Here is a 24,689-nt window from a genome sequence, read left to right on the forward strand (position 1 = left end):
ATTTTTCTGAATTACTACATCTGTATTTAGAGTGATTTATACGTAGTTTCAAACTGAAAATAGCCGATCTACAAGCTCACAACGCGTTGTTGCATGTTGTGAGCTTGTAGATCGGCTGTTTTCGGTGTACATGGAACGAAAGTGTAAATCGGGCATTATTGTCTAAATGTTGCTCCTGCTTAATCAAAAAACCTGCATAATCAAACACGATATATGGACCCAAAACCAAAGTTGTTCGCCCATGCTTTATGTAAAAGAAAAATGTTTTAAAGATTACAAATCATTGCTGTCAGACCTTTCAACCGTGTATGTTTTTTTTCCTGCTCATGCCCTACATGAGCTGCGCACAAAAGTAGTGAAAATAGCTGATCTACAAGTTCATAACACGGCTTGTACAGTAGATCGCTAATTTAGCTATTTTAAAACGTTTTTTTGCACAATACAAGGCTTCCACCCGACAGCAGCGAAATGCCAGTCACTGCACTAGTTTCCATCCCAACACTTTCCACAACAGTGTGCTGAGGTCAGTTATTTTCCAAGCCATTGATTTACACCGCTCCACAGGTTGCTGTGAGCTATAGAAAGCAGCAGTTATTGAATTTGAGCTGACCTCCCAACCGCTTCCTCACTCTGCTGAGGCACATCCTTAATCCACTGTTTCCCAAACAGTGGGTTGGGACCCATGTGTGGGTCACAGACGTATTGTTATGGGTCACGACTAGAGTAAAAATCCCATTTGAAAAAAAAAATTATATATATAAAATAAATGTTATTTATATTTTTTTATTTATAAAATAAAATAATTGTATAAATGTATAACAAACAAACAATTTCATTAATTAAAAAAATATATAATAAATAAGTGAAAATCTACAAGTTCGCAATGTGGCACGTGCTTGTAGATCTGCTATTTTCAATAGTTTGGGCAAACATCTAATCTCTCTTTTGGACCTCGACCTGAAACGTTTTTGGGAACCATTGCCTTAGCTTAGACAATCCACACAGGGTACATTATAATATGGTCGCTGTTGGATGGAAATCTAAAACGTAAACTTTTCAGGAACTGAGGAAAAAAAGAACCTGCATTCCAATTCCAATGTAGTTATTATTCAGTCACAAAGCTCTTGTTAATACTTTTAATTGTTATGTATAAAACCTTCCACAACCACTTCCACTTTAAATAACAAAACTGGCAGGTGTACAAGCTAGACAATTTCTTTTACTTTTATGTGATGTGACACTAGTGTGATGAAGTGGGGCTTTTATAGGAAAAAACAAAGTTGTTGAAATATGGAGATACAAGGTTTCTTCCTGGCGGCAACAATATACAGCCCTTGCCAAAACAAACATTGTTTACTGCAAAATTAGAAATGTATCTGGTTTGCTATTTATACATGTTCGAGTATAATACCCAATCAGTATCAAATTAAAGGAGACATTTTCAAGCTTATCTCCATGTAATTAGTCCTCACTAATGCTCATAAAATTACACATTTTCATCTACTCACTGTCTCATTGGTGGGCTATGGACAGTTCAGAAACCTCCCTACCAGGCAATGACATCAACTATAGAGGTTCCAAGCTAATTGAAACTCCAGTCATTCTCTTTGTAGGAGCCGTAATGTGTTTGCATTCTAATGTGCTATTATGATTGACGTAAGGTATGTCACTTTAATGGGCACTGCACAGGTAGTGGGCGTGTCACCGGGGCTGGGGCGCTGCCACTCTACCTATTCATGGCGTTTACCTGTCACTTGGGTGAGGGAAGTTGGACAGAGAGAGGAGGTGAGCGTGGGAGATGACATTTCTGTTGACCGTATCTAACGCACCTTTTCATCATAACATCCACATTTAGATATAGCTACAAGCCTAGGATCAGTTGTATCGTTTATGTGTGGTGACTGAATAAATGGTCAAACTGACAGCTGGAATGGACCTGAATTCATTGCGTGTGCGTCATACAAGCGTCTCTTTATACTCTCATGTTTAGCTCCTCGCGGCGGCCTTTAAACCACCACAACATTAGTCAACAGAAATGTCTTCTCCCACGCTCACCACCTCTCTCTGTCCAACTTCCCTCACCCAAGTGACAGGTAAACGCCATGAATAGGTAGAGTGGCAGCGCTTACTGGAAATGCAGGTTTTTGAACTGTCCACAGCCCTCCTAGTCCTCTGAGACATTGGGTGAATAGACAGAAATGGTACAATACCATCATATTGAGGAACAATTTTATGAAAAACGGTTAAAATGGGTGAAGTGGACATTAAAAACGATTTGTGCTTGTGTTGGAATTCATCAGGCACAGGAATGGAATGTCTGCCATACTGTACACAGAGCGGTGCTCATTTAAGAACATTTTTGTCCTAATTTCTCTTGTTCCCTTGAGCTCCTGTTCAACTGTAAATCGTAGCAGCCTAGCACGCGATTTGGTGCTCATGTTGGCCTTTCCTGGGACCTGTATAATATCTGTTCCAGCTGTGCACTATAAGAGAGGAATGCAAGCACTTTAGCTCAGCTGAGCTGTCTGTGGATTTAAGGGGAAGGAGATTTCAGATTTTAACTGGATAGAACTGGAACAGTGGTTCTCAAGTTGGTGGTTCTCAAGGCCCCTTGAGGGGGTTACAGGCGGTCTCCAGTGAAATGAGTTGAACATGGCATCAAAATCAGTTTGACCACTTTAACCATATTATATACAGTACATTCATTGGCTATTTGAAATTAGCCGATCTACAAGCTCACAACACATTGCGATGCAACAGTAGTGAGCTTGTAGATATGATATTTTCTAAATAATCTTGCAAAGATTTGAAACATTTTGAATATTTTTTTAAAACCACAACACAAATCTTGTATGGGGGTCTCTGGCACAAAATATTCTCAATTGGGGGTCCGCGGCCAAAAACATTAATCTGTGGGTCCCTGACGAGAAAAGGTTTGAGAACCACTGAACTGAAGGATGTGTTACCGGTATGTTGGACTTTCTCCTTGGAACATTCTGTACAGTACTAAAGGCTCCCAGGGAAGAAAACCTACGAATATGTCAGTACGTTAAGATCAAGTGTGAATTGCGGTGTTGCAGGGTTGGGTGAAAGGCCCAATTGTCTGGCTTGAACATGAGACAGACACACAAGAGAGAACCCCCACAAGTGTTAGAAGTCAATAGGGATTTCAGTAGTGAAATCCATCTAGTTATGCAAGCCCCAGCCAGTTGTATGGACTCTGGGTCATTTACACATATATACTCTAGTAAGAAAAGGGGGGACACAACATTCTCCACTGCACTCTGTCACAAAATCTGTTTCACAATCTGATGTAGACGAAAGCCTGTATCTGGAACCTACTCATTTACAACTTTGTCTCAAAGAGCCATTGTGTGTCCAGAAACCCGTATTTGGGCATGTGCCCAGATCACTGCCCAGTCATGCTAATACTATCATGTCTCCCTCTGTGATGCTCATACCAGCTAGTCTGTGCTATATGGATCATTTTGGTGTAGCTTAAAAATAAAATTCCCCATGATATAACTGACAGCAGATATTTACAGTACCTACTGGATGTGAAATACTGTACAAACTGTGAAAATGTCCACGGGGGAAATTTGCCTACTATTTACCTGTGTTTTATTAACTAACTAAGAAAAAAGGCTAACAGGGCTTGTATCTGTTTATGTATCGGAGGAAAACAATATAAGTGTTACTATTGAAGACATGGGAGCAATTTATGACGGCAATGCTGTGGACATGTCAAATAGTGGCTACAGGGCAAGGTAGTATTTGGCACTTTAGATTCAAAGTGAGGAGGCATGCAAGGAGGCTGGGGGCCCCAGTGCTCCTTAAAGGAACATTTAGCTGTTTTTAACATCTCAATATATGGGTCCTCACCAATATTCACTGTGAGTTGGTACCATTTCTGTCTCTGTGTCTCCGAGGTGGACTGTTTGAAAATGTGCCTGCCGACAATTTTTCACTGATATATTCACTGATACAAGAACAATGGCTTCTATTTCAGCATGCTTAACTTTCCAGGAAAAGAAAGGATGTAGCTTCCCTTAGCTTGGAATCTCCTCCAATGATGATGTCATTGATAGGCAGGTTTTTGCGGTAACGTGTGTGACTAATCGTAGAACTTTGACTTTGGAATAGTCCACAGCCAAGTTGAGCCGGCATCTGAGACAGAGCGAATAGACAAAAATGGTGCCATCTTCAGAGCATTAATGGGGACCAATTATATGGAGACCAGGTGTTCCTTTTCAGCTTGATGTATACGGTAATTCCTTGTACAGAAGAGTTATAAATGAAGCATGCCATAACCTTCATGTGCATTGTGCACCCTCTCTCCAGACTGTTGCGCTCTCTCTTGGTCTGTAGGTCTCGCTGCTGGCTGTCTGTCCTTCTTTTCCGTCTGTACTTGAGAAATATGAGATGTAGCTAATTGTAAATAATAATGTACACCTGCTGTTTCTAGTTGCAAGTTTGCAACAACCAGCTGTCAACTTTTACCTGCAATATTTTGCATGTGAACATGTTGATTAAAACGGTTTCAAATGAAGAGCCATCCAAAAATGTCTTTCCTTTTGTTTTAGCCAGAGATGTCATCATAGACCAGTTTAAACATAACAGATATAATCCTTAACCATGGTATTTACTCATTTAACTTTATTGAAGTTCATTTAAGTTGTTCTTCCTTTCCTTGTCAAGAGGACAAGGAATGGATTTTTAGAAATCCATTCCAGAGCAATGAACAGTAAACATCTAGTAAATGGCGATAACATTTCACCCTCCAACACAACATTGACCGGTGGCACATAATAAAAACATTTTAGAAGATAATCCATTCTCTTTACTGTGAGACTGCTACAGTACATACAATTTGTCAGTATCACCTGCCATGTGACAGCTTGCACAAAGCTAGTTGGCCAAGGAGACAAGGCAGCTCTTGCAGGCACGTCCATGGAATATTAGAAAATGTCACACCAATGTGAGCGTTTGGTCAGTAACAGCGGAGAGCCGGCAGCTGTCTGGATTCCTGAGGTGGGCTGGGGTGGGCGTACAGTATAGCTCCCCAGTCAGCTCTCTTCCCACCAAAACAGTTTCTTCTTTCAAAGCTCTCTAAATTAGCATTGTTAGTGAGCCAGCTACTGGTAAGTATCGGTAGTGCTCAAGATTACTGCCACGCTTTAGCCACATGAGGTCTGCACAGAGGTCACAGGTGAGGCTAAACACGATGTGGCCAAGTGCTCCAATCCGGATCTTGGCAGTAAGGTACTAAAGGTAGTATCCAAGGCAGGACCAGTCTCAGGCTTATTCTGGCCCTGGCCTGCCAGGGGATTGAGAAGGGATTAGTGCTGATGAAAGGGCCTGGCCAGTGGAGCAGCAGCCTTCTTCTTGGTGAGGTTTGTCTCTGTAGCAGAGTGAGGGTCTTGGTTAACAGGCAGTGCTACAGCTGTTGATGGCAGCCTGTCGCAAATACATCTTCTGTCTCTTCAAGTGGCACATCTTTGGCCTCGACTGTCTCCCCGGAGCAACAAATGGGCCTTCTTGAGAGGACGTAACCCAACATGTGTGCTTGTGAATTCCCCTGAGGACCAGATTCCAACCTGTCTCATTGTTATTTCAGCCTGAATGTCTGGCCCCTGTAAAACAGAAATGTATTTAGTTTAAAGTGATTCAGCCAAGGATTTGAGCAGTTCATGCCATGAGAGATAGATAATGACCGATACTGTACAGTTTAGCTTACAACTTTCAATGACTTACAATGAGTTACAATGCAGTGCACTGCAGTGATTTAGTGCTTAACTCATGGACACAGACAATGTTTGGTAGAATGGGATTGACCTCCGCCTGGGCCTCCCAAACCTTCAACAGGGTAAACAAGGTAAACACTTTCAACCTGTTTTCGACATAGGCAATTATAGGGGGGGAAACAATTCAATAGCCGATCTTCAAGCTCACAATGCAACACATTGATTGGCTATTTTCGGTGTACGATCAATTATAAAATAGGGCTTGGTAATAGTTGCACTTTCTGAACACCATCACTGGATGGACCCAAAGGTCCCCACTGCATCCACACTGTGTCTACTCTGCACCATGTGGACGGCTTGCAGGCAGCCTGGTTGTAAAGGGTTCGCTTGTCGAGGGCTGGCGGTGACAGCGTAACCCTGGGAGCTCGAGCCCTTCATGGACAGGAATATACAATGACCCCCTTTTTCGCAGCATGGTCTAAGGCCCAGCGACTCGGTGCCAGCCCCCAGTTATCCATGAGAAGAGCCCAACGCTGCCAGAAGGGAGCAAACAATGAGCCCTCTATTGAACACCGGATTGGTCAGGGAGAAACGTTTCCCTGACATTTTCTGTCAGAAGCTCCAGCTCCACAATATTCATCAGAGGTCCCTACAAAGTTTCTTACAGAAGTACCACATAGTTCCACTACACAGGTCGACACAATAATTATAATTCTAACCCTAAAGATCACTAAAACACTAAAAGATCACATACATTGGCTTCTCACAAAGATAGCAGTACACGCACACACGCACACACACACACACACACACACACACACACACACACACACACACACACACACACACACACACACACACACACACACACACACACACACACACACACACACACACACACACACACACACACACACACACACACAATATATAACTGATAAGATGATAAGAATTTGTAATACCGGTATCTGACATGCACTCCTACTTTTGACCCTAGCCTGTTCTCTGTGTTTACGTGTACTATTTTTCCTCCACTGGTACCTTGACTTGTTGCACACTTTATATGACTGTAGATTTTCATGTATTACCGGTAGGCTTATTTGATGTGTTTTGGATATTTAGCTATATAAGATGGGAGAACACCATACAAAGTTAGATCTTATTCTTATATGCAATTAACACACAAAATATTTTGTTTAACCCATTGCTTTATACCTGGTGGAAACTTGTGATGCAACAATACATTTAAACAGGGAAGCCTACTGTTATGATTGTGTTATGTGGGCTCTGGCGGATCTGTTATCTATAAGGAAGGAACAGAGTCCACGAACATTGTTAATAAATTCATAACAGGGACATCTAAACGGAACTGTATCACGACCATAATGAAAAAAGATCAAGCTCATTCAACACACCTGTTGAATTGGACCAAATACACTGGATTGCATTGAATTTATCACTGTTGAAGCAGATTTGCTAAGTAATTAGTTTGCCCTTCATTGCTCTACAACAGAATAAGACACATGTCATGAGTTCAAACAGGTTTGGTAAGATTAAGCAAATAGTAGAGTAGAGTATAGTAGTGGTTCTCAGTGGGGTACGGTACAGCCCTGGGACCCCTGGGGGTTCTTGAGGGGGTCATCAGTCAAAAGAGTTAAGTGAATACTTTATCAACTATTTGAAAATAGCAGCTCTAAAAGCTCATCACAATGCGATGTGTTGTGAGCTTGTTGCTCGGATATTTTTAAAGAATCTTGAAAGGGCTGGGGGTACATTGTGCCATGGATGATATCGCAAAGATGATGATGATGACGACTTAGACATAGTCTCTTGACTCTTTCTTACCTTCATCCTTTGAATCACAAGAGATGTCATGCTTATGTTTCATCCACGCCGTTTTTCTGATAACCCAGATGTCTCATGACTTCACTACAGTACGCTTCCACTTGATTGATCTGTTCCACGTTGAGTCTCTCCCTCCAGGCATAGATGGCCTCCTTGGCATCCCTGGCTGATATGAGGAAGGGTCGGTCGGAGGAATAGCCCTGGCCGTGAGTCATGTTCAGGACAAACTTATCCAGGGCCGGAAAGCTGGAGAGGTTGGAGAAGTGGTAGAGCCTCTGCAGTTCCTCCATGGGGCTCAGCACCAGGTCCTCGTAGCGGATCCGCATGTAATTCCTTCTCACCTGTGGGTGGACAAAGTGTACACCGAACTTAAATAAATAGGCTACTCAAGGATTCAAAAGAACAGATAACAAAAGAACATTTTCTTTTTCAAATCAATGCATAATTGCTGTATTGGAATTTAGAGTTTTTCTTTAGTAATTCTGAAATCTTCAGAAATTTTCAATAATAGCGAAAAACTAGCAGATCTACAAGCTCACAATACATCATGTATTACAGTATTCCACCCTCCCACTTAAAGTACATTACAGTAAATGCACTTTAGTTACAGATAGTCCACCACAGCTTGCTTCTCAATCTCACCCACGGAGGTGCGTTCATCACCAGCAGCATGTCACTGAGCCAGTTGTCGCATATCAGCTCCATGGCGCTGGAGACGTAGTTCTCCGCACGGTTCACCCGGTTGTTCGGCACCAGCAGACGCTTGTATTTGTCGCTTTGTTTCTTACTCCTCAGCACCTGGATGCTCTCCTTGACCAGCGCCTGCTTGGACTTCAGACGCGAGTTGTGCACGGCCCGGGGGTCCCTGAAAAGCTGGACGATCTGGAGGTTTATCGCGGGGTCCTTCATCAGAGGGACCAGGACGCTCAGGTCCAACACGCGCACGCCCTTAATGACCATGACGGGATACTTCTTACATTCCCTCTCCAGCTCTCTGATATCTCGTTTCTGGCACTTTCCGCACTGCTCTTCCTTCACCAGTCCGATCTCGTGCCTCCGGTGCGAGTTGCACAGCGGCTCCGAGCATATTACTTTGTTCATTTTCCAGCCGAATATAAACGCCGTGGTGAGGTTCTGAGTGCCCGCGTAAAGCTTGAGCACGGAGAAGTCGCAGCGGTACAGGGCGTTCATCATGTCGCGCACGGCGCCCTGGAGGCTCCCCGCGTCCCCGGGGTACAGGGCTTGCCAAATGTGCCACATGGGCTCGTACAGGTAGAAGACGTCGGGGTGCTGGTTGAACAGCTCCCCTAGGAACGAGGAGCCGGTTCTCCAGGTGGCGTGCAGGTAGATGTTGATCCGGGACTGGTTCCCCCGGCGCCCCACGGAGTCCTGCTCCGCCGAGCCGGAGGCGTTGTTGAACTTGTTGTCTCCCCCGGTGTTGCTCCACAACAGAGCCACCGTGTTCTCCAGGTCAGGGCACCGCTGCTGCTGTCCTTGTCGAACATAGTCGGGTTTATTCCGGTAATCCAACGCATATGGGATGAAAAGAAGCAAGCCGGTGTAGCCCAGGATTAAAACCAAGTATTTCTTCTGCAGCCTCCTCTTCATCTCCTTCCACAGAAAGGGGACACCGGAGCTTTTTCTTCCCTCTCTCTCTCGCTCTCTCTCTCTCTCTTCTGCTCGAGATGTTGTTTTCTGTTTTGGCTGCAAGCAAGGCGCCACTCTGAGCAGCAGAGTTGTGTGTGGTCACCAGCAGCCGCAAAGATCTGAGTCAGACAGACAGAGAGGGAGAGTGTGACACACACACACACACACTGACACACACACACACACACACACACACACACACGATAGAGACTTCACCACGCCCCGTCCATTAGGTAGACCTACACGAAAACATAACGTAATTTTATTCTCTTCCTCTATCAATCATTATCGGTCCGGGTACTAACGTATAATTTTTTCTTGTTTTCTCAATTTTATTTTGAAGAGAAAAACAAATTATACGTTAATACCCGGACCATTATCAACAAGCATTGAAGCAATACAATGCCCCACTAGGTAATTTAACTAGTCTAGGCTATAGGAAAGGATGCTGGCGTAGGCGGCCTATTTATTATATATTTCCTAAAAATAAAAAAAACTTTAAATTAATTATAACGTAATTTTGCTGCGAAACTCACTTTCAAAAAGTATTTAAATTCAAAGATAAGCGATTGAAGACACACCGAGCCATGGTAGAAAGAGGCGGAGATATGGGCTTAAATTGATAGTAGACAGACTGTCCGTCACACACCAGTTGCATATCTGCACCTTCGACACACAGATCCATAATATCCCGAAACTGTTTTTTATCTTCGAATCCCTCGAAAGAAAAATAAAGCCGCTCCTGTGAGAAAGGTTTGAGAATTAAACCGTTGTGTGTGACGATGATGATACAATAGTTTCTGAAATAACAAATTGATTTATTAGCCTACTACTCATTCTGGAGTGGACCAGAGCCAAGCTCTCACGGCTCACGCATGCGCACTTACCATACCCGGAAGTTTACGTTTTGCTTTGCTCTGCCGCTGTCGGCGCTGTCCAAAAAGAACAGATCTACAAGCCAACACTGCGCTGAGAAGCGCCGCGTTGTTTGTTTGCAGATCTGTTTTTTTGGAACGCTACAACAACAACCGCGCTTGACAGTTGCGATGTGTTGATCAAATCTCTGAAGTGCAATGGATGCAGAACAGATGCAGGCATCACATAATAACGCACCATTCCCTTGTTTGTGGTTTGCCAACGCGGTGATTATAATATTTGTCAACATAAATATTGTAATAATCAGTATTAGGCTAGCCTGCGGTTGGTGAGGCTAAGCTAAGTTGGCTAACGGCATACCCATAATCTAAGGGCATACCATTCATCCATCAACATGGCACAGGCACACTGGACCAAATTTGAAAAGGAGACGGAGAAAGAAATAAAAAAACTGATCAAATGCATGTCTGGGATCGAAGACGAAGAGGACCTCAATTTCCAATCGGCGATGAAATATGCTTCGTCCAATTTCAGGTAATTACTAATTAGTTAGAGTCAGACATACTGTACACACAATTAAGGTGGGCTTGCTATAACGTTACTTCAATAATAATTTTAAACGTTGTTTATATTATTGTGTTGTCAGGTTCCATCGTTTCCTCGACGTGGACAGTCATAAGGTTCAACGCAGCATTAGTGGGTGAGTTGTTGACATGATCATCATACTACACAGTACACAAGTGAAGTACCCCCCCCCCCTCCCCCTTCGTCCGGTGTAAAGGCTGTTTTGCATTCACACGTTCACACCATGGCATAGAGACGAAAGAGTCACACCAGACGAGAACAAATGAGGTGTGAATATTGCAAAGGAGCTGCATTTGCCTCCCATTTCAACAATGCATTGGTGACAACAAAGTACTGCAAAATAATAATAATATAAATAATAAAATTAGCAAAAGTAATTGCTTTACAAATATGTAAGTATCCAAAAGTACAAATTACACAGTACATTATATTTTTAATATCAATACTCAGACTTTCTGGATTTTGTAGAATCTTTCAAACAACAATAATAGTGAAAATAGTAGACCTACTGGCTTGTAGATCTGCTGTTTTCACTATGGCTTAAGTGTTTTTCATAATGTGTTTTTTGCTTTCCTATAAATGTAGTAGAGTAAAAGTATATTAGCATATTTCTCTTTGAAATGTTGTAGAGTGAAAGTCGTATGCAAGAATTCCATTCATTTTCAACATTTTACTATGTCTATACCTTTTTTGTGGAAATAATTAAAAAAAAGTCCCACCATTCTGTGTTTCCTAGTCATTGTGAAGTACATCTTGATCATGGATCCATGATCAAGATGTAGTAGCAGCAGGAGTCTCCATTGAGTCTCTTATTGAACGATGACCCAGTCATCAGGAATGGCTCAAAAATAAAAAATAAAATCTCCATGTTCATTTTTTGGGTGAACAACTCCTTCAAGCTGGAGCCAGCAATTATCTTTCTTATTATATCAGAGTACAACTGCAGTTTGTAAATAGCATTTGTTAAATTCTGTGCTGCCCTAATTCTTATTTGCTACATCCCCATAGGATACACGAAAAGCTAATGGTTCACTCCGATCTAAATAAAGCTGAGATCTGGATGAGACTGACTGAAGAGTTCCTGAACTCCCCTTTACCCAATACAGATGGAAATAAGGTGCTGGATGGCAATTTATAGAACATTATGCAACTATGACATGGCACTAACATATTAGGAACAGCTAAGTATTTCATATACTGTTCTAAAGATGGTGTCACGTTTCCTAACTTTCCTCATATAAAGACCATCAGCTAAAATGTACAACTAATAAACAATGAAAATAATAGCTATTATGCTAATAGTATGCACTCTGCATCTCTGTCTGTGTTTCAGTATTTTTGTCTTTTTATTTCAGACGGATGTACATCACAGTATACTGTCACTGTTGCTGTTCTTATCTGAGTCGCCTTCAAACACCAACTTCACAGAGAGACCCAGGCTAAAGGAGGCTGGTGAGTGAGTCTACAAGACCAGTGGTTCTCAAAGTGGGGTCCTCGAGGATGTTCCAGGGTGTCCCCAGCGAAATTGTCATAAAATTACCCACTTGTCTTTAAACCTATTTTATACTTCGGATATAAACAACTCTTCTTGTGAGCTTGTAGATCTATTTGACAAATTTAAAGTTTTGGAATAGTACATTTTAAACAACGCAAATCTTGCATGGCGGTCCCTGGCACACACTCTTATCAATGTGGGGCTTCTTTGACATAAAAACATTTGAGAACCACTGTACCAATGGTTCATGCACCCTATAGAACAGTGTTCCAGTTCTTTCATTTAACCACAATCATCTAAACGTTTGCCTGTGCAGAAATAGAAGATAACTTCGACTGGGCTAAGTATTTGATGGATGGCGAGGATGTTGAAAGCGGACCATATCCAGACACCCCTGTGAGTAAAATTATATTACTAATTATGCTACAGTGTTGAACTTTTCTACTTCAACTATAGTGCTCAGCGCTGCACTCCCTGAAAAAAGCCAGTTAAACTCAGTCCACCAGTAGAAATATTGGTAATAATTTCTATGAACTTTTATAAAACGCACCTTATAGTGCATTATAGGGCATAGCAGTGGGTGTGTTTTTTCTGGTTCCACTGAAAAAAAGGCCATTTACCAAAAATAATCAAAGGTTTTATGGTCATGTATCACCAGGATCCTGGATGGCTTGATTCTAGGCTTAAAATAATTCGTATAAATCTTTTTGTAAATCTCTAAAATGGCAGATTTTTCAGTGGAACCAGAAAACGATCTACTTATAATACTGTTTAATTACAGTTAAAAGTACTCGTAATGCTTTAGAACAATTATCATAACAACATTATAAAGCATTTTATATAACTTAAAGTAGAAATGCATTATAATCTGTTTATAGAACCCTTAGAGTGTACAAATGGAACCAAATGGACCCTCATTTGTACACTCTCAGTTACAGACCTGCAAAGTTCCAGTTGGACCCCCTGGACCGTACCTGCCGTTGAGAAAATGAATGGTTCTTTACGTTTCTTCAGGAGTGGTCAGAGGAGGAGAGCGAGGACGAGGACAGTCAGCAGCCAATCAGCAGGGAGGATTCTGGCATCCAGGTGGACAGGACGCCTTTGGAGGACCAGGACAATGCCAACAAGACCGTCCCAGTCAACTGGACAGGTGCTGACATGACATGACCAGAGCCAGTGGTGCACACAGAGTCAAAGTATAGATACTCCTGGTCAAAATATATACTATTTAACTACAAGTAAAAGTTGCCCAGTCAAATTTGTACAAAACATACTTAACTATTCAACTGTAAAAATTAGAAGTGCATTTTATTTTTAATAGTAATGCATTGCTGTACTATTTCCCGCCCCTCAAAGATTTTACAGAAATTCAATTTTCTTTTATCAACAATAGTAAAAAATAGCATATCTATAAGATTTTGAGCTATTAGATTAGCTATTTTCATTATATTTGAAATGGGGCTTAAGTGGTTAATTCAGTACTTTTCTCCTTCCTAGTAGTGTAGTCAAAAGTACATACAGTATTCTTCTACTTTGGAATGTATTGGCGTGAAAGTCATAAGTATAAAGTATCCAAAAGTACGGTATGCAAATAAAGTACAGATACTCAAAATGTTAATTAGTTACTGTCCACCACTGCCGCTAACAATGACCAAGGGGTGTGTCTTACTGTTTTGATGATTGCATGTGGTCGTGCGTGTGTCGGCACTGAAGCTGCTTTTGAGACTGTCAATAATTCCAGTGGTTGTTGTGCTTGCAGTGGGTGAACCAGATGCCCGGGCCTGGCTTGAACAGCATGTGGTGACGCCATACTGGTTGGCTCATTCTCCCCGCTTCCCCCACAGTCTCCATCTACACTCCAATTTACTAAATATTTGGTAAACCTTCCAAGTACCTTACATTATCAGAGGAGTTTGTGTACTTCCTCTTACACACTGGCCTGGGGACCCCCAGGAGTCCTTGATTGGTTTCAACGGGGTCCCCAGAAAAATGGGTTAATACAGCATCAAAATCAGTTTAACCATTTGAACCCTTTTTTAAACAGCTATTGGAAAATAGAGCCAAGATGTTTCAAAACATCATCATCATTTTAACAAAAAAACAAAAAAATCTTAAATATTTTCATATGGGAGTCTGCATCAAAATACAATGGAAGTCCTTGAGTAGAGAAACCACTTACTTGACCGATCCCTGGCTAATAAGACAAATATGCCTTAAACCATTATACTTGCCCTCTACAACTAAAATACAAAAATAAAAACACTTTCTTTCATAAATAAAGAATCTTTCACTCAATAGGAACTGCTCCTGTCGCAAGTTGATGTCCTATGCCCATATGGTCTAGCCCTATACTTCCTACGGTTATTATGAGCATCAAAGCAATATTTTAAATACTTCGAATTAGCACGTGCATTCCATATATTCCATAGGGCTGGACCACACATGGACAGGTATGACATCAACTTGCGACAGGAGCAGTTCCTATTGAGTGAAAGATTCTTTATTTATGAAAGAAATAAAATATTGAAGGTGTTTTTATTTTTTACATTTTAGTTATAGAGGGCAAGTATAATGTATTAAGGCATATTTGTCTTATAAGCCAGGGATCCTTTTAAGGGTCTACTAGCCTTTTTTCCCTCTACATTATATAAAAAAGAAATAGCCAATCTACACGCTGATAATGCATTTTGTTGCGAGTGAGTAGCTCTGTTATTTTTGCCAAAAGTTCACCGCAGAATTAAAAGGAACACTGTTCCTTTTAATTGTCCAAGTATTTCACTGTCCAAGTATTTCAAAGAAATGTAAAACGGTGTGACGCACTATGATCTTTGAATGGAATCGGTTGAAATGTCATCACTGAATGGGAGAACTTTTCTATGGCCTTGATTTCTTTCCTTTTTGTTTTTCCTCAGGGACCAACACTTGTACAACACTGACCCATTGTATTTGCCAGAAGAAAAGGCCTTTGTCACCGAGACCCAAGTGATTAGAGAGACACTGTGGTAAGAGGGGCTGATGTACTAGCAAGTGATCGTAGAATTGTGCATAGTGTCAAAGAAACATTGTCCTTCACTGTCTCTTAAGAATTAATGATTCTACAGAATGCTTTGGAGTTGTTTGTATAATACAGAATCTGTGCAGCTGTGGTCCTGGTATAATTTTGATGATGAAGTTTGTGTCTATGCCATTCCTGATTATGTGTAAAAGACAACAAGACATTTCCAAAATACTGAAGGTTGCACATCCCAATGTCAATTGAGGACAAAATACTTAATACATAATTCTTTTCACCTCTTTTTTAACTCGACAACAAGACATTGTTGGTAATGTTATGTATGTGTAAATATACATTGATTGCAGGCTTCTCTCTGGCGTGAAGAAACACTTCATATTTCAGCATCATGACGGACAAGTGTCAGTCAGGAACAATGTGGTGGTAACTCATCTGACGAGTGTAAGTTTCAAGTTATTGTTTCGTCATGATGTAATCGTGAATCTCTAGCTTCTTGCAGTGAATAATCTTTTTTTAACCAAGCTGTATGATAAAGTATGTAATTATTTAATACAATATAACTAACACAACCACAGTGGTTGTAGTTGGTCTACCTGCTCTTCTATTGACAGATGTATATCCTGTGGTTGGGTAGGACACCTACTGGTTATCAAGTGCTATTGCATGCAGTTCAAAACTAAATACGTGCAGTATATCTTCTGTAAATGGGATTTCTGTATTAGCTCTACAGTAGACATTTGAACCGATTACGCGGGAGATTCGGGTTTGAATCCGACCTAAAAGTTATGACCGTGGGCTAATATACTGGTACATCAGACTGGGTGTCATTGAAAAGAACTGTCGCACAACGGTGTCGTGCACCGTAAATAGACAATCTACAAACTCACACAACGCGTTGCGACCAAGCTTGAGCTTCTAGATCGTCTATTTCCGATGCAGACAAAGTATGAATCAGGCTTGAGAAGATAACATGGCTGACCAGGACACCTGTTTCTGTGTGCTGCAGAGCTGTCTGCACTCTGTGCTGGAGCATATAGCTGTGTACGGCCAGGCCGTGTTCCGGCTGCAGACGTTCATAGATGAGGTGACGGGGTACAGCTGTGAGCCGTGTCCTCCAGGCTCTGCATCCACCTCCAAGAAGGTCTCAGAGCCTCCATTCAGGACCTACCAGGCCTTCGTTTGGGCGCTCTATAAGTACTTTGCCACCTTCAAAGAGGAGCTGACCGCAATAGAGAAAGAACTCATATGTAAAGGCAAGGTGTCATTTTGCTAAGTTTTTCCGTACCAGCTGTCGAGAGAATCTTTAGTCAACGTTTGAAATGTAAAAGTAAATAAATAAAAATGTTTATATTTATAGCCAAAGAAAATACATAAATTAATAATTAATTATTACTATCTCACAAGATCACTGTGGAAAACATTGCTACTTAATTATTTATTCAAGAAATGTGTTTCCACTGTTACATCTTGTTCTAAATACTGAGGAAATTTTTCTTTCTACATGATAGCCATCATTTCTAGAAATGCGACAGAAAAACAAGCTGTCGATTTGTATGTGGTACATTTGTGATACACGGCAATGTATTTATAGTTTCTGATCTGTCCTCTTCTGTAGATGAGACGGTAACACTTTCTGCCGTTCTGGAGCGTCTCAGCCCCCACCTGGCACAGATCAAAGTGCTGCACAAAGTGTTCTGCACGGGGGTAGCTGAGGTTCCCCCCGAGACCCCCAACGTTGTACGGGCCTCCCACCTGCTAAACACCCTCTATAAGGCTATCATCGAGTACGACAGCGTTGGGGAGGCGTCGGAGCAGTCGGTGAGTTTGAGCTGAGTGCTGACAGTTCATGAATCATCATATTGTAATCGAGAAGCAAGTTTTGGACACATGAGGTTTCCACCCGACAGAGACAATATATTTTCTTTTCTTGTATATCAATTAATTTACATTAAATCATTAAAGATCTCTCCTTTTTTTAGGTGGCTTTGTTGTTTTCCTTATGGACAGAGACAGTCCGACCGTACTTGGAGATTGTGGATGAATGGATTGTCCATGGCCACCTATTTGACCCTGCCAAAGAGTTTATCATTCAGAGGTACTGTGAACGGAGTATTAATCATTGTTGCCTAGTTTTTCTAAATGTTCATCTACATTTGCCACATTTGTGTCTACTTTTGCCTGCCCAGAATAGAGACGCTAGTGTTCATGTGGTTGAAGACTAAATCTAGACTAGAGCATCTGCATCAATGTTTTTCAGGCCAAGGACCCCTTAACTGAGAGAGACTATCATCATTTTTGTGCAAATAGTTTTTTGTGTTTATTTACAAATCATATTTTCTATTAATATGTTTGCTTCATGTTAATGTGCATTTTCAGACTTTAACCACTTGATCTTTGGCTCTGTACTTGGTCTGCTCCAAACACACAAAGATGTGTAGTAACTCTGAGAACGCCCCTAGAGGGCCCAAACCCCCTGTTGAACACCCAGGGCATCTGTTCCAGCCTGACTTCTCTGCATCCCGTTTCCCCTGCCTCAGGAACAAGGACGTTGCGGTGAACCACCGGGACTTCTGGTACGCCACCTACACGCTGTACAGCGTGTCTGAGACGGTGGAGAGCGAGGACAAGCTGAACGACGCGGCCAGTGGCAGCTCCGGAGGCGACCAGGGCTCCAGCAGCAGCAGCAGCAGGAAGCAGCTCACCATGGTGTCCTTCCTCAAGCCTGTCCTCAAGCAGATCATCATGGCCGGCAAGTCCATGCAGCTGCTCAAGAACCTGGACCGTAAGGACGTCCAACAGTCGGAGACTGGCTCCTCCAGAGGTCAGTGTTCGCCAGGCACTCACACATTGTATTACTATACTTGTGAGGACGTCAAATGTTTAGACTGGCACTGGTATAATCTGTGACACTGGTGTGATCCGCAAGTGGTGTAAGAGGTAGAGAAAAAAAAGAAGAAAGGTCAAGTACCTTGTCCCTGGTATTAGTCCGGTAGCCAACAGGTTTCTTTTGTTTTTTGTTTTTATTGGCCTAAACCATTACTAATCTAAACTATTACTAAACTAATCCACTTGCTGACTGGCTGTCAGCATTGAGCAATGTTTTTATAGGGGTTTATATGTGACCATACCATTAACATCCTATAATATAATGCATTATTTTCAAAATGCTTTATGTAGCATGTGACATGTCAAACTAGGGGGTTTTCATGATTCTGAATCTATTCCAAGCATTAGTTTTGCACATAAAACTTGTTGGGCTAAAAACGGCCATAGCCACTTGCCCAAATGTGCTGAGCCCCCCATCAGCCGGTCTGTGGTAACAGAAAGGTTGGGACCTAGGACATATGCACAGGCTGGTTGTTAGTCACATTTTTATGTCAATGGGATTGTTGCAGACAAATACACATAATAGTGTGTTCAACAACTCAAAGCACTGCATTGATTTCAGAGCCACTCTCATTTTTATAAGGTGTATAACATTATAGAATCGTCAGTTTCCATCAGTATGCGGATGTCAGCTGTTTCCTGTGCAGTGTATAGTGTACATGAGCACGTTTGTCAACAATGATGTCTCCTAACTAACCTGACATAGTCGGGGCTTTAGACCACATTTACCACAAACCTTATTTTCTGCATGAATCGATAACCCTAAGTAAGTAAGTAGGTCATAGTGGCTTGTTGTCGCTATCGACCGAGTACGATGGTGTTTTCAATGGGCTAGACCCCTGGGAGATGGATTGCTGAAGTGGAGAGCCGCAACACTTACCATCAGTTAGCCAAGCCGTGATACTCATACGCTGAGTTGGCCGTACCCAGGACCTTGAGAGTGCTCTACCGCCTGAGCTAAACAGGCACAAATAGAAAGCGGACACGCGTAAAAGTCCTGTGGGAAGAAGCCATTGTAAATCTGGCTTTGTTTGTTGTGTATGTATGTAGGCAACTCACATTACTGGCAACGTGGTTACCTGATATTATACTTTGCATTACAATTTGCATACCGGAAGGAATCGGCTGGCATTGGTAAAGGACACCGTATGCTACATATGTTGCAGATGCAGAGAGAAAGAGTTTGTACACACTGTTTCTGGAATCGGTGCAGTCACGCCTCTGTCATGGGGAGGAATCGCCCACAGACACAGTGACTGAGCAGCAGGCCACTAGGAGAAGCCTCATAAAGATGCAGTCCATCGTGGTGCAGCATTTGCAAATGGATGACATCCATGATCCACTGCTGGCCATTAACTTTGCCAGGTGAACACAGAGCACATTGAAAGATCCAAGTTTAGAAATAGATGTTGCCAAATTGAGCCTTGACAATTGCAATATTTAAATTTCCTAAAGGTTTTAGGACTAAACCAGAATGTTTGTAAACAAACATGTAGGGTGGCATTTCCAGTTAGAAAGTCTATGGATATGTACTCAATACGTAAAAAAAAAAGTGTCGAGTTTGTGGATATTTGGAACAAAGGAATATATTTCTAATCTAATAGTAATAATAATATAAATATTACTGCTAATAATAATACTGCTCCAATGCGACGATGCCGACCCGGAAATACATTTTTGGTTGTGGTGAGGTCATGCTGATTAGGTCTGTCATTCTCAGGCTGTATCTGGAACAGAGCGACTTCCATGAGAGGTTCTCTGGAGGGGACTTCATCGTGGACCGCTCGTCCCAGTCGGTCACCTGCCAGACGTTTGAGCTGACCCTGCGATCCTGTCTCTACCCACACATCCAGAAGAGATACATCGAGTGCTGCGGGAACCTCATGAAGACTCTGAAGAAAGACTATAAGTAAGCCTATTATATCCCTAACGTCAGACTCGGTGTAGATTGGCCTCATCGAACAGTATGGTTGTTTTTTTTCTTTTGCAGTTGACCTGACATAGGGTGTGCTGTTCATTGCTTTTCCCCATGCAGGCTGCTGGAATATCTCCAAGCCATGAGGAACTACTTTCTCCTGGAGGCTGGGGACACCATGTACGACTTCTACACGGCCATCTTCGACAAGGTGCTGGAGAAGGACAGCTGGCAACAACTGTCTGTTCTAAACGTCCAACTGCAGGAGGCAGTGGGACAGCGCCGCCCAGAGGACAGTAGCCGGTACTGCACATGTTACTTTTGCAGCTTTTCCCTTTTAACCATATGAACCCTAGCATCCCGATTCTGGACATAATCTGAGAACATTTGGTGAAAATAGAAAAACAATTATTTTAACAACAAAGAATATAGTGTTTAAGTGGTTGATCTATGAAAGAAACAGAGAATGTTTTCTTTGTTATATTCTTTTCTTATAAACAATGTCATTGTTTTGTATAGGTTATCAATCTTCTTGGAGACCATTGATCCTGCCAGGAAAAAGCACCCTGTGAATAATCTAGATTTGCTCACTCTTAGTTACAAGGTAAGCCAGATCAATGTGTTCGTGTGTAGACCCTTTCAGTGTACAGTAGTGGAAGAAGTACTCATATACTACTTAAAAGTAGCAACACCACAATATTAAAAACTGCTCTGTTCTGGATGTAAAAGGCAAAACTCAAAAAGGTATTGGCATCAAAATATATTTACAGTGCCAAATAGCTTCACAACACGTTGCGATGCATGTGAGCTTGTAGATCGGCTATTTTCGATGTACATTTTGTAATATCAATCTGAATCTGTAACTAAGCCTAACTTGTTACTTGCAAAGTTTTCAAATAATTCGGCGTAAAAAAGAATAATAACTCTGAGATGTAGTGGAGTAGAATTGAAAAATGGACACTCAAATAAAGTAAATGTTGTACTTTTTACTCACCAGGTACCCTGGCCTGTGGACATTGTGATCAGCTCAGAGTGTCAGAGGATCTACAATCAAGTCTTCCTCCTCCTGTTACAGATCAAATGGGCCAAATATAGTCTGGACACACTGCGATTCAGCGGTACAGTACCTGTACAATCTCTCCTTTTAGTGCTAAATAGGGCACTTTAATATAATAAATAAAGTGTTATTTTAATGGTGCTGTTTGAGACATTTCAGGAACAGAAAATTCATTTTCAATGGATTACAACTTTCATTCAATCAGGAGAGGGAACAATCTAAAGCTAACCGACACTTATTTTAACAAGACATATCACTTACAGCATGGTAGAGTTAGTATATTAATACCTATTAGCTACAGTAGCACAAATACCTTAAGTAATATGGTTGGAGTTAGTCTCCCTACTTGCAGACACCTGCTGGTTGACCCTGTCAATAAAGTTATTTGAAGCTGATGGCACACCGGAATTGATACTGCATGTACTGACTGACATCTTTATTGTTCTGTGGTTTGGTGGTAGACTGGTAGTAGTTTTCGTAGTTCTCGTCGGTCAAGGAAACCAATGGAAATAAAATGTACAGAGCGTAGTGTTAATTAACCTGGTACTGTTCCTGTTTCTGATTTAACATTGTGATTATTAATGACTGTGTCCCATAGATTTGACCGTAGCCACAAAGAAATCAGAGGGAAATGCACCCGAGGAGTTGGCCCCAAAAGAACCCATCAAACAACAGATCCACAGAATGTGCCTCCTACGGGTCAAACTGATGCACTTTGTCAACAGTCTGCACAACTACATCATGACCAGAGTGAGCATGACATGAGTCATTCATTGCTATGAAACGTTTTCATTTAGTTTTTAAATCTTTCCTTTTTTTTCCCTTGTAATTTGCCAAGGAAATTGTGTCTGCTCATTTTCTTATGTTTCATCACTTCCAATTTCACCTGTTTATTCTGACTATAGGCCTATCCTTTATGAGTTCTCTCTCCTGATAACATAAAATTGGTGTTCCGAGATGGAAATGCATTTACTGTTTTTACTAAAGAGCTGGAGAGACAGATATCCAGCCCTGTTACTGAACAAACTACAATGTATTACTATATGAGCATAGAGCTATTTTAATTTACTTACTTTAACGTTTTCTTACTTTTACTTTGCTCACTAAATGTTTTCATGCTATGGTACAGCAGCCATATGTAGTATGTTCATCATCTGCCACAGCCACTTAATAGGTGAGTAAAATGTTATCTTATGTTTTGCATGTCTTGGAAGATTCTCCACAGTACAGGATTAGAGTTTCAGCACCAAGTCCAGGAAGCTAAGGACCTGGACCAGCTGATAAAGATCCACTACAGATACCTGTCGACCATTCATGACCGTTGCCTTCTGCGAGAGAAGGTAGGCCTTCACCTACAGAGTTAACCACTTTCAAGTTCAACCTGGCACCCCTATTTTGGGCACGTTAATATATCCAAAAATGTAAAAAAAAAGATAGCCAATCTGTCAAGCTCACAATCTCAGCACCTGCTATTTCTGACACCATTGTACAACAAAGTTAAATTAGAACTAGTGACCTCATAGATACTGGTTACATGGAATGAAGAAAACTCATTATTTCCATTTGCTTCTTTGTATAGTATATTTTCATACAAAGTACAAAGTGAAATGCAAACAAGCTACAGAATAACGCATATTTTTCCATCATGTCGGCAGGTGAAACTGTTATGCCTAATTTGTGCTCCGTTGCAAACTCAAAAATAGCAGACCTACAATCTCACAAGATACGATGGGTTATTTCCGACAAGCAAGTCGTGTGATTAAATATGAGTCGGGCTTCAATGAGTTTAGCCTTCATTTATATGAGGTAATTTATATTATCTGCTGAGCTGCTGCTGTTGTTTTCCCCAGGTCAGTTTTGTGAAGGAGGCGATAATGAAGGTTCTCAATCTAGTCCTCATCTTCTCGGACCGATGGCAGGCTGGCTTTGGAGCCTGGAGGTGTGTTGGTTCTCCTTATAGACTGCCAAGAGAAAATATGACCATATTTATATATAATTCATTTATTTAAATTATATTGTATAGCAGCTTTAAGCTCTATTTCAAAATTTCATATTATATGTAAATTTTAATATATATATATATATATATATATATATATATATATATATATATATATATATATAATTTATTTTTCCAATAGGGATGCCGAACATTAGTATCTGTATGAGCAGATGCTCGCCTTGTTGACTGGTATCGGTGTATCTGCAAATAAGATGCCATTCACTAATGCCAGTGGCCAATGTTAATCTGTTGTTTCACAATACTTTATGATTAATTTGTTTCCCTGGCACAAAAGGGGGGAGGGGACAACAAAAACACAACAAACTAAAAAAACATCAGTATCGACCAAATTATTATTATTGAATCGGTATTGGCCCAGAATATCCCAATCGTTACACCCCTGCTTCTTAATGATGCATTTTAAGACAGTAATACATTTGGTCCAAAGGCTGTACAATCCTATAATGTTAATGTTAACCCTAACCCTTTTTTTCTGACGGGCCCCTCTTATGCCCAGTTTATTATTGGCTGATCACCCCTTAGCGATGATTTGATTGGCTGAGCAAAGCAAATATTGAAGATAAATAAAAGTGAGGGCAGAAAAAAGTGAAGACGGAAAAATGAGAACACAAATTGTGATTTGCCAGAATGAGATGATGTATGATGATAACAGTGCCCCTCACTTCACACGGGTGTGATTTCCTATGTCCAGCTTTTGGTGTGTGTAACCCAAAGTTTGTCCTAACACAAACATTAAATGCCATTAACAATGAATGGATAATTTTGAGTGCTTGTGTAAACACAAACATTGTGCAAAACAAACATTGATGACAAAGGTGAGGACGCAAATTGTGATTGGCCGGAATGAGATAATGAAGATGTACGAATGATAAGAGCATCCCTCACTGTGTGATTTTGTTTTTACATTTACATTCCAGAATCGAGTCCATCGATAAGATGGAATCGGACTTCAAGAATTGCCATATGTTTCTCGTGACCATTCTGAACAAGGCGGTGTGCCGTGGCTCATTCCCCCACTGTAAGTGCAACACTGAGTACTTATGATTGTATAATATATAATTGCACAATTATATTGGACTGCAGCTTTAAGCCCTATTTCAAAATGTTACCTTCTAATGACATACCCAAAATGGGGACACCAGGTTGAAAATAGTTAACCGTATTCCCTCTCGTCCTCTTGTCATTCGCAGTGGAGTCGTTGGCCTTGTCTCTCATGGCAGGTTTTGAGCAGTGCTGAGCGCAGGCACACATACGTATACAAGGAAGGTGTGGTCCGGTGACTCAGCTGTGCAGCTCCGTCTCATCCCTGCTCCTGTGACTAGTGTTGTCCCGACTCCCTAGCAGCTTGACCCATAAACACGTGAGACTGATCATGATGTCACTGACATGGTGGCGGGAGAATGATCTGTCTTATGAAGGCCTAACTCATGTGTGGCCCCTTGTGGCCATTCAGAGCATTGCACAATGAATGGCTTGCAGCTTTTGCAATGTTGCTACTACTTGTAAATTAGCTTTTCTAAGATGATGTCATGTTGATTGTCATTATGTGTATGTACATAGTAAGCACAATAAATCTTGCACAATGCTGAAGGCCTATGCTATT

The 24,689-nt window shown here is 41.3% G+C and overlaps 2 protein-coding genes across 7 annotated transcripts; one reads left to right on the forward strand and one right to left on the reverse strand.

The window, feature by feature from the left end:
• Positions 1-3,669: 3,669 nt before the first annotated feature.
• chst7 (carbohydrate (N-acetylglucosamine 6-O) sulfotransferase 7) lies at positions 3,670-10,236 on the reverse strand. 6 transcript variants are annotated; one of them, XM_079506493.1, is made up of 4 exons: positions 10,124-10,236; positions 8,232-9,355; positions 7,590-7,930; positions 3,670-5,633 (listed from the first exon to the last, which is right to left on the reverse strand). In XM_079506493.1, exons 2-3 carry the CDS (start codon positions 9,195-9,197, stop codon positions 7,622-7,624), a joined length of 1,275 nt encoding a protein of 424 aa, XP_079362619.1. In that variant the 5' UTR covers positions 9,198-9,355; positions 10,124-10,236; the 3' UTR covers positions 3,670-5,633; positions 7,590-7,621. The 6 variants fall into 6 exon arrangements, with proteins under 6 accessions (XP_079362619.1, XP_079362618.1, XP_079362617.1 ...); XM_079506492.1 differs by lacking the exon at positions 10,124-10,236 and adding an exon at positions 9,903-10,110; XM_079506491.1 differs by lacking the exon at positions 10,124-10,236 and adding an exon at positions 9,886-10,110.
• Positions 10,237-10,493: 257 nt separating this feature from the next.
• Positions 10,494-24,680, forward strand: tubgcp5 (tubulin gamma complex component 5). The gene is made up of 23 exons (XM_079506487.1): positions 10,494-10,646; positions 10,759-10,812; positions 11,706-11,814; positions 12,053-12,149; positions 12,509-12,588; positions 13,207-13,342; positions 13,952-14,069; positions 15,105-15,194; positions 15,553-15,646; positions 16,212-16,463; positions 16,826-17,023; positions 17,185-17,300; positions 17,743-18,026; positions 19,258-19,456; positions 19,812-20,000; positions 20,127-20,309; positions 20,526-20,610; positions 21,004-21,124; positions 21,662-21,813; positions 22,278-22,403; positions 22,914-23,002; positions 24,004-24,104; positions 24,277-24,680. Exons 1-23 carry the CDS (start codon positions 10,507-10,509, stop codon positions 24,321-24,323), a joined length of 3,060 nt encoding a protein of 1,019 aa, XP_079362613.1. The 5' UTR covers positions 10,494-10,506; the 3' UTR covers positions 24,324-24,680.
• Positions 24,681-24,689: the final 9 nt, after the last annotated feature.

The sequence above is a fragment of the Electrona antarctica genome (genome assembly GCF_951216825.1).
Source record: "Electrona antarctica genome assembly, chromosome: 7".
NCBI classification, from domain to species: domain Eukaryota; kingdom Metazoa; phylum Chordata; class Actinopteri; order Myctophiformes; family Myctophidae; genus Electrona; species Electrona antarctica.